The sequence below is a fragment of the Panonychus citri genome, unplaced genomic scaffold (assembly GCF_014898815.1).
Source record: "Panonychus citri isolate SS breed McGregor unplaced genomic scaffold, ASM1489881v1 Contig00137, whole genome shotgun sequence".
NCBI classification, from domain to species: Eukaryota; Metazoa; Arthropoda; class Arachnida; order Trombidiformes; family Tetranychidae; genus Panonychus; species Panonychus citri.
Window position 1 is genome coordinate 551,071 of NW_026515542.1, and position 11,158 is coordinate 562,228.

Below are 11,158 nucleotides of genomic sequence, written 5' to 3' on the forward strand. Positions count from 1 at the left end.
ATCTCTTTTTAAATGGATATTTTCTTGGCTTTCAAATGTTGTTTACAATTTAGAAGCCGAAGATGTTTAAAAACGTACCTAATTTAAACTTACAATCAACTAACCAAAATAATCTCACTAATCAACCATAAACAAAGGTGATTGATATTGATCTTAATGGGAAAGCAAATTAAGAACGTTAGAGTTGTTATTAGTTAATTCAAAGTCCATAGTTAATAGTAAACTATGGACTCTGAACGATGATCAATTAGATAGAAACATAATATTATCTAACAGTTGATGAGCACCAACCAAGTAATTTACACAATTATATAAATTGTTTACATTGAAAAATATATAATTTGAATTCCAAGGATAGACAAATTATTTTTAATTCACTTTCAATTTAGGAAACCTGAGTGTGTATGTGTTGATGATTGTAAATGGAGATAAATTTTTCCAATTAACTTGTAAAAATATAAAATGATTTTCTCGCGATAGGAAATTTGGATTATCGTTTAAATTTGTATAAATCCATTAAATGTAATCAACAATTATCTCTAATTTGGATATCGTTCAATAAGCATTCCGTGACCCTGAAGAAGATAGAAAAGAATTGGGAAAATTAGTTTTCAGAATATAAATGAATAATTGTAATTGTAACTTACCAATCCACCGGCTGCACAAGCGGCAAGGACTCCGTATTTACCTCCTTCTTTGATTAATCGATTTGCGGTCATTGTTGCTAAACGAACGCCGGTAGCACCGAATGGATGACCGATGGACAAAGAGCCTCCCCAATTGTTGAGTTTATCCATTGGAAGAGCACCGACCTTTTCAGATCGACCTAAATAGTTTTTGGCGAAAAAGTCACTGTCTAAGGCCTTTAGATTGGCTAAAACTTGACCAGCGAAAGCTTCGTGAAGCTCAAAAACATCAATATCTTGAGTGAAAGTCCAGATTTATCCAAAACTTTGGGTATAGAGTAAGCAGGCCTGATGAGCGGAGCGAAATTGAAAAAAATTAGTTAATTAGAAGGTCACTCGCTGTTTATAGAGATAGAGAGTAGAAACAATTAAGGTAGATAATTACCCGAGAAGAAGTTGGTCTTTAGGATCTTGAGATGTGTAAACTGCTTGTCTCAGATAAGCTTTTGGCTTGAGTCCTAATTGTTTAGCTTTAGCCTCGGTCATGATTAGACAAGCAGAAGCTCCGTCGGTCTGTAAATAAATTAGAACCGGAAGAAGCAGATTAATTTAACAGTGTAAGAGAGAGAGAGAGAGAGAGAGAGAGAGAGAGAGAGAGAGAGAGAGAGAGAAGAAAAGATTGATTGATTGGGATGACTAACCAAAAACGAGGAATTAGCAGCAGTAACAGTTCCATGAGGCTTAACGAACGCAGGTCGCAATTTGGCCATATCTTTTACGCTTGATACTCTAATACCATTGTCTTTTTCAACTCGTCCTTTGGCCACGTTAATTGGTACAACATCATCTAGATAACCAGCCTTTTGAGCTTTATCAGCTGACGAATGAGATCGGAATGCAAATTCATCTTGTTCTTGTCTTGAAACTTGGAATGCAGCAGCTAAACGATCACCAGAATGACCCATAACTTCATTAGTGGTAAATTCGGCAATAGCAGGAAGCTAATTGTGAATAAGAGAAAGATAATTAGTCATTTGTGTTGGTAAAGATGAAGAATTTTCAAAGATCAGAGTTAATGTCTATTCCTTACTTCGGGTGCCAAGTATTTCAGCTTAAATTTGGATAAAAGTGAAAAGTATTGTGAAGTTTTCTTGACTTTACTAGCGGCCAACATGAGTTGTCTCATCTCTCGACTATGTCGGATCGGAACATCAGTCAAATATTCAACACCACCAGCAATAGCGACATCGGCAATACCACTGTTAATATAACCCATAGCTAAACAAATTGAGAAAAAAAAATTGAAAACTTGATTGGTAAACAAAACACTTATCCTTTTGAAAAAGTAATCAACCTGTGGTTATAGCTTGATTAGCAGAAATACAAGCTTGAGTAACGGTATGTGCAGGTATATTCATGGGTAGACCAGCGGTCAAAACAACTTCTCGAGCAATGTTACATGTCTTAGGTTCAGCGATAACGGTACCACAAACAATGTATTCAATGTCTTCCTTATTGACTCCAGTTTTTCTAATCAAAGATCTATAAATGAATAAGTATAGATAAAGAAAATCAAAATCAGCACATTAAGAAATTCAAACCAAATTCAAATAAGAGGAAAAGCAAAGAATAGAAATGCCAAAATGGAGATCGCCAATGAGGACAATGGAAAAACGAAAGGAAAACATCAAAAAGAGAATCTGAAACTCACAGAACTGCGTGTTTTTGTAGCTCATAGGCCATCATGTTCTTATAATCGGTAAATGAGACGGCAAATGGCGTTCGAACACCATCAATAAGAACAATATCACTTCCTGGTTTTGTCGTTGAAGCACAACGATTTTGCTGCAAGTTGACATTTGCACCATTTAAATTGGCACAAGAGGAAACAGTTAACCTGAATGGACCAACAGGAATAACAGATCGGGATAAAGTGAATCTCAACATAATGTCCAGAGAAAACTAAACAAATTCTGACAAACGGAACAATTAACTGAGTAAATTGGAAATAAATTGTTTTTCTATTTAGAACAGACAATAAAACTATAGAATGTTAAATGAATAGTAAATTAAATAAGAATCAATTTAATCAGCAACCTTTAGACTTGAAAGAAAACCAGATAATCACTTTGACAACAAGAAAAACAAACAACCTCTTTTCCAAATTTTGCTCGACAAATAGCCAAGTTGTTTTCTTTTTTCTCTCACCTGTTGGATTGGATTAAATTTAATTCCAATTGATTTGTTCAGTTAATCGTATTTTTTTAATTTCTGTTTATTTATTTTTCATTGTTTTCTATTAATTGTTGTTACCATTCTATTGGAATTCAAGTGGGATTCTGTCAATGTTTTCCCTTTGTGTAGGTTTGTTCATTGTCTTTGTTTGATTGTTACTCTTTTTTGTTTGTCTACTGATTTTCACATCTAAATATTGTCTGAGTAATTAAATCTAATTGCTTCCTACTTAATGGTACGTATTTGTTTTCTTTTGATTATTGTTATTCATCGTAATTACAATTAGTGTTGATATTTTGATCCAGTTTTTGTTTAGGTCTATTGGCGTTTATGTTTATGGTTGTAGAAATGATTGGAGATTTTTTTTTTCGTTACAATTTTAATTGTTTTCGATTTAATGAATTTGATGTTTAATTGTGATAATTTTGAATTATATTAACAATATCGAAGGCATAATATGAGAGTATAAGAAAATAGAGAGACATTATGATTGTTAGGAAGAACCAAGTTTTCCTTTGTTGTGTTGCAAGTGAATCAATTCTTTCAGTTAATTTGCTCATCTGTTGATCCAATTGTTTATTACAATTAGAAGAGATTTTAATTCCTCCATTGATTATTCCCTTTTCTGATTTGATTAATTTACGTTTGTACATTTTATCATTTCCATTATCTTGATAATCTTGATCATCATCACCATCATCACCTTGATCTTCATCTAAAAGTGGTAACAATTTATGGGAATAAATTTCATCTTTACGTTTAATCCAAAGATGATAAAAATCTTCAACTGTTAACCAAGTTTGATTTACTGGTAATCCAAGGATTAAGAATTTATCCTTAATCATTTCATCCCCTGATGGTTGATTAAATTTAATGGTCACACTAATTGTTCTCTTTGGTAAAACAATTCCAAGACTTGGACTAACAGTATATCTCGATGGACTCGTTGATTGGATCTTAAAGGCAACTGGACTTTCCAATGGATTGGACATTACAAGTGTCGCTACATAAGCGCGATCACAATAATCATATCGGAACATCATATTCTTAGATGGATTAACAACCAAACAATTGGCCGATCTTTTAATTGTCGATTGATCTTGTTCTTGTTCTTCTTTCAGATCTTCGTCTTCCAATGAATCCCAGAAATCGGGACTTGGGTTAACATAATCTTTAGTTTCCAGTTCTTTTGTCGCTTCTTCGAGGGCATCGGAAAATTCTGGTAAAATACGATCAATGTCTTGTAGCGAATAACCAAATTCGGTAATCACTTGAGAAACTGGCTGTGAACCTGGAGGAATCGCTCTGAAGTTACGTTTACAATTACCGCCCAGATAATCAGGGACTGAATTTCTGTCAATATAATTGAAAACCTCATCACCATTGGCAAATTTAATCAGGCCAAACCAGGAAGCGGGAAGGAATGAGAGAGCTACTCTTCTGAATGCATTCAATGCCCAGGGAACGTTAACAACAAGAATATATTTAACACCGACTGGAAAATAACTCGAACCAGAATTAATGAGAAATTTAAGATAATCCCAGTCGAGATTACGATAACCAGCACCAGTGACATCAAATACTACACCGATTCCATTGCCTCCCGTCATTATATCCGCTTTATTGAGAACATGGATTAAAAACTTTTTCGAATGATCATCGAGCTCGGGAATCTTTCGATGCATTTTAACCCGAATATAAACTGTGAGAAAACCATCACGATCACATTCATAGATGAAAAGAGCACCAATCTTATAAAATTCTATTGGAAAATGGTAATCACGAAATTCACGAATCTTTATACTTTTCCTCCATCTCATGGTCTCAATAATCATCTTGAGCGCTTCACTTTCATTACGATTTCGAGCTAAGAAAAACCTCTTAACGTACCAATCATCAGTTTCCAATTTCTGGTAATCCTCCTCGTAATAGAGATCTATGGATAAAGATAATTGAAAATGGAACAATCAATCAGAGCGAAATTGAAATTAGATGGAAAGTTAATTTTCTAATTAAATGTCTATTTGTATGGGGAAGATTTTTTTTCGAAAGAGGTCAACTTATTATTGGGTCAATCTATCAAATGACTTTTCCTCCTAAAAGTTTGTTTACTTCGTATTGGTCATTTAAAGCAAAGAAAATGGAATCAAATTGTTGACCAATCACTTACCTTGATTGTCAAGATATTCTTGTCTAAAAGATTCCCGGAGACGTTTAACATTTTGAGCACTTCGATCAGATCGACTCATTTCCAACGAGATAATTATGGAACAATTTAACACAAGGAAAAAGAAAACAAATCAACCAGAGAGAAACAAAGTAACGATTGAGATGAACGGAACAAAATTCTCATTCGATTCTGAGCCGAAATTTGATTATTATGATGATGGAGAAAGAGAGGAAAAAAAATATCGTCAGAATGTGAATGTTAGTCTACTGGTGAAGGAAATAAAATCGCATTAATCAAGAAATAGAAAAACAAGAAGTTGTACAAGTTAATTATTGGTGTTGAAAAATGGGGAAAAAGTACCAACAATTTAAGATTTAGAGAGAAAAGTAAATTAACACAAGGAAGACAAAAGAAAACGTCAAAAATATAAAATGATTTGTCTTCTTAATTTACAATTTTCGTTTCTTTCTCAACGTTCATTGAGTTTACTGTTGTGATGATGATGAAGATTAGGATGATGATGATGATGACGTTGATTCAGACCGTTTTTGAGAGTTGACAGCTACTTAAACAGTATATTAGATGATTAAGATTTGGATGAATAAACAATTGATTGCATTGGACCGCAGCTAACGAATTGGGAGAAACTGTTTCCCAATCCATGGTTAAATCTTTAATTTAATCTATTCATTTAGAGGGAACAATTAATAATAACTATGGAATTTGAGGAAAAACAATTAATGAAAATCAAGGTAACAAATTCAATCAAGTCTCTCAACCTTTAGACTTGAAAAGTTGTTCAACAACTAAGAGAATGAGAATCAACATTTTCTGCTCGATAAATAGACTTTTCTCTTTTTTTTTCTTGTTTCTTTTTTTTCTTACGGTTACAATTTGGTTAGAATCTTTTTCTTTATGAGTTAAATTACAGTTTAAATTTGAAAAATAATAATTTCGCTAATTTGTTTACTTCTATTTACTTAATTATCCTATGTATCTCTCTCTTCGGGCCTTTCGTTTTTCAGGCGTTTGCATCATCGCACTAATAAGCGCTCCAGCTACTACTGGGGCTGAAGATCCTACTCGATAACTTTGTAACCATCCACTTGTGGCGATCGCTGGATTTTTACGCCATTTATAGATTCCCATAGCGACAACTCCTAATCCCATAATAATACCTGAAAATTGAAAAAAATAGAGGAAACAAAAGTCAATCAAAATGAAACAATAATTGTAAAAACCGTAAAGGTGAAAGTCAAAATGGTTTACTAACCAATTCCAATTGCTGGATATTCTGAAGCACTATCCATCATCGTCCTCCGTGTCCGTCGAGCTTCACCGACAATCTCATGAGTAGTATTAACAGATACAGGTTCCATTATTAAAATAAATCACAATTAAATCAATCAAAATGAAAAACAATCAAAATGATTAACCTTTTCAACTAAAATGTTGCATCAGAAAAAAAGATAAACAACAAAACGTGAACCCTATCGGTCTAAACCCTAAGTAGTAAAACCTAACTGCCGATTTATGAATAACCTTCAACCAAGTAACGAGCACTATGAACATCACAATTTGAAGTTTCAGTTTTTACCAACAGATAGCGCACATGGAACAATAAGTTAATTGAAATTTTAATTGTTAACAATTAATAAAATATAAAGGTAATGATGGTAAATATAATGATCAACATATAGTAGTTTATACAGAGAGGAAAATTTTGAATATTAATTTAAATTGTGCTGACCTTTAGTTATATGCCTTTCATCACCCATCCTATTGACCTGATGGTAAAATATTATAATAGTAACAATTTAAATGTCGATGATAATAATCAGTTGATTATTGGGATTAGCACGACTTTTTGCTTTGGAAATCTATTGATTTCCTAAATTACAGGAAATTACTTTGCTATTCATTAACTACAATTGAACAGAACAATTCAAATTGCATGAAGAAAAAAAAACTATTCCAACAATCAAAGTCCCAAATCATTTTGATTGTTTGTTGGCCCTTTAATCAGTTTTCCTGGTGTTGATCAATACACAGATGCAATCAACTAATTTAGTGTTTTCATGTTACAATCAACCAAAAATTGTTACTCTTTCCTTAGTAACCTTCAACCTCACCTACAACAATAATCATCTCTATTTACACCAACACCAATTTAGCTAATCATTATTAAATAATAACAACAATTTAAGTCTTTACACCAATTCTCAATTGAAATCATCAAAATTAATTGTTGTATTACCAACAACAATTAGCTAAATCAACACAGTTACTATTTCAATACCAACTTGTTAATTCATTATATGATTAACTGGTTTACAATTGTAATAATATTTGATTAACCAATTGCCTAATACTTTTTTTGTTCACTTTGATTAGTTAATTGTATTGTTCAATTTAATGCTAATCAGTGGATAAGAAAAATAATTTCTATATTCTGATTAGAAATTAATTTCTAAATCATTATTATTTCTCAATCAATCATCATGATTAACAGTTCCTGGTTTAATTGTTGCTTTTAAATTCATTGATCAGATTGAATATAATTCATCGAGCAATTTGTTAATTGTAAACTTTTTGCTTCAACATAAATACTAATCATCTTAGATTATAATTATCACTGACCTACCCGATTGTCTGGTTCAATAGTTGGACTTAATCAAAATTCCTCAGGCTAATTAACTAACCAATCAAGGTCAAATTAATCATTGAGCTTATTTGATGGATTAACAATTTATTTCCAATTGCTAATCTGCTACTTGATTATTAATACACAATCAAGAAAAAACTATCAACCTCAAATTAACCATTGATTAAGATTATTAGTTGATTATCATGTTTAAAGATTTTCCTTTGGAAATTAGTTGATTAAACTTTTTTGAACATCAATCTGATTAAATGGTGACAATTTGATTAACAATTAACTAATTGTTAACTTTTTTTTTCTCAAGAAACTTTCGCTTTAATCACCTGCACATGATACTAACTTATAACTAAATTGTAAACAATCAACTAATCATAATTAAATCTTCCCACAGTTTAGCATTTATCTTTACCATCACAATTATATTTACTATGATAATGATTAACTAAATTGTTAGCATTGACCTTTTCCTCTTGTAACAATTAACATTGAAATACAAGGTTGAAATTGGGACACAATGATGATTAAGGTGATGATAGATAATCACTAGACTTTAATTAACAATTGATAAATACAACAACAATTAAGTTAATTCAATGGGAATAAAATAATCTTCAATTTCCCTTGGTAATTTGAAACAATCAAATTTGATTGTTTCAATCACTTTCTGAATTAAATACTAACCCAGAGTAACATTGAACTCAAATGGGTAAGAAAAAAAAATTAGTTAATTGTATTGTTTTAATTGATGATTGTTTGGATTACAAAATACACACAAAAAAATAATCCAATCAATCAAATGAAACAATTAAATCATTTCTGGTTTAATAGTTAAACTTTTGCCTTAACTTTTTAATTGATTAAATTTTTTATTCACTTAATTTGTTGATTGATTAAGTTAATTTAAATAATGTGATTCTAACAAATGTCAATTGAAAACCATAAATGGAAATTTAATTTTCCTAATTAAGTAAACAATTTAAATCTCTAACCAGTTTCTTGATTAATTTGATAATTAAATGAAATTTAATCAATAATCAGATCATTAAATTGATAAATTGACAAATTTATCAAATGAAAAGTTAACCATACAAGTAATAGATAGACAATTGAGATTCCTATTAACCTGAAAAGTTACAATTAGAAATCACAATCAATTAAATTGATTGCAATTTAAATAAGAGAAACAAAAATCTGCTCTATGTAAATAGCAAACAATTAACTTTAATCACCAGGAATCAAATTAATTTTCCGTTTTCACCATAAGCAAAAAGTATCTGGTTTTCAACTGGTTACCTGTTTACCTGAGGTTGATTAATTTGATTAAATAATATTATCCAGACAATTATTACCTTCCTTGATGAGAGGATGAAGATGAAGATGATGAGGATGATGATGGTGATGATGATGAGCAAAAAACAGCAAAAAAACAGGTAAGAAGATGAAAAGTCATCTTAAATTGTAATATTATCGATGAATTTTTGTTAAATCAGGAAAAAGATTCTGGCCTCAAGGTTAAGGTTAAGGGACTTTAAACAGGAATCAATTTTTAACAGTCAACTTGATCCCGATTCCTTCATCATCATTATCAATATCATCCTCATCCTCATCTCCAACATGATCAACATCATCATTATCAATATTATATCATCGTTATCATAACATGTAATCTCAACCCATTCAAAAGTCCGGTTTACTAGCCACAAATGAAAAGTATCTTAGTTCAAATGAAGATCATTTAATTTTCACGAAAAATGATCACCAACAATTTACTGATCATAACCACTAATTAAATGGTTAATAGCTTCAAATAGTTTACTAATCATCTGAAATTGTTGGAATATCTTTTCAGTACCAACTTAATATACAGTCTAAGGTGGTAAGGAAGTAATTAGATTAATATCTGAATCAGATTAATTTTTTTCTTCTTCTTCTTCTTTGCCACTGATTAAGTATTTCGTTGATTGTTTGACCAAAATTTTCTGCTACTTTTCATTGATAACCATGGGTATCACTTAATTGTCACCAGGATCAGTGATTTTTTCCCAATCAATTCAACCATGGGTGACAATTTAACCTTTGTATCAATTCAAGATTCATCAAACTTTTCCTGCAAATTTAAATTATCAAGATACGATTCTCACAATAATCATAATTTTGATGGTAAACAATCAAAATTGATCAAAATTAAATGACATTGATTACTGATTGAAAGTGTTCCCAATCTTAAATCACTGATTTCTTGATTATCTCACGTTTAAATTGTTCCGATCATCTCAGTGAACAATTATCATTATAAAACTATAAGTTCATTGGCTTTGAATTTTAATCATAATCAAAATGAAACAATAAAAATGTTGATCACAAACAATCAAATTGTAAGGAAAGTAAAATAAAATTGCCAATCAAAACAGCTAACCAATTAACTAATGGAAACGATTGAAAGTCTCAGCAATTAACATACGAATAACAATCACAGTGTAAATTTAACAACAATTACATTAATAATAATTGATTATCAGAAACAATCTAAAGTTATTAACATCTTATTTGATGTCAAAACAATTATCTTTCAACTGATTAGTTAATTGTGATTACATTTCTTAAGTACAAGATGAAAATAATATTGATTAATAAGTTACAACTATCAGGTTACCTTTTCAGTACATTTGAAACTTAATTGTAATTGAATTAGTGATAATTATGCAATTATTATGATTAAACTTGAAATTATCTGTGGTCAATGATCATGATAATTAATATTTAATCATAATCAAGCTTCAAGCTATTTCCAGGTTATTGGCATAACCAAAATTCAACATCAGGTTCAACAGGTAAAAAAAACTTATCATCAACTTGTTGGGTTGACTTTGAATCTTTATCTTCATCCTCATCCTCATCCTCATCCTAATCTTCATCATCCTCATCTTGATCCTCTCCTTAATCTTGATAATATACTAATCTTCATCTAGATCTTGAAATTGAACTGAATTTTCATCTTGATTGGTACAAATTCAATCAAATTGAGTTAATTTTTTCATCTCTTTTCAATTCTGATTGTTAACTGTTAACTTACAGGTTCACCTTAATTGTTAATCATTAATGATTTTTGATCATCTCACTGATTGTTACTCAGTCTAATCTCGTAGGTAAAAATATATTAATCAATCATTAATATTATAGTTAATTGGTTGATTCATTGATTAACAATCAATTTTAACTATTAATTGTTACGATTAATTTTTACTCTCTCCCTCTTTCTTTATAATAACAATTTAGTAATGATAATAATTGCTGATAGTTTAATGTCAATTATTAATCACAATTCACCATTAAATCATTAGTTAATTGTAAGAGCAAAAAAGAAAACAATTTGATATCAAAAAGTTGATGAAAATAAAGTGAAAAAAAAGTTAAATTGATTCTAAATGATTAACTAAATAATGGTAACAATTAAGAGAAATTGGA

The 11,158-nt window shown here is 30.5% G+C and overlaps 2 protein-coding genes across 2 annotated transcripts; both read right to left on the bottom strand.

The window, feature by feature from the left end:
- Positions 1 to 346: 346 nt before the first annotated feature.
- LOC128392824 (trifunctional enzyme subunit beta, mitochondrial-like) lies at positions 347 to 2,715 on the bottom strand. The gene is given in 8 exon segments (XM_053352902.1): positions 347 to 575; positions 648 to 928; positions 931 to 974; positions 1,072 to 1,199; positions 1,328 to 1,627; positions 1,717 to 1,904; positions 1,981 to 2,168; positions 2,338 to 2,715. Coding segments are annotated over 8 exon segments (1,401 nt in total). The 5' UTR covers positions 2,574 to 2,715; the 3' UTR covers positions 347 to 539.
- A 490-nt stretch (positions 2,716 to 3,205) lies between these two features.
- Positions 3,206 to 6,517, bottom strand: LOC128392821 (motile sperm domain-containing protein 2-like). Its single transcript, XM_053352900.1, has 3 exons — positions 6,305 to 6,517; positions 5,032 to 6,209; positions 3,206 to 4,797 (listed from the first exon to the last, which is right to left on the bottom strand). Exons 2-3 carry the CDS (start codon positions 5,108 to 5,110, stop codon positions 3,272 to 3,274), a joined length of 1,605 nt encoding a protein of 534 aa, XP_053208875.1. The 5' UTR covers positions 5,111 to 6,209; positions 6,305 to 6,517; the 3' UTR covers positions 3,206 to 3,271.
- Between the last annotated feature and the right edge of the window lie 4,641 nt (positions 6,518 to 11,158).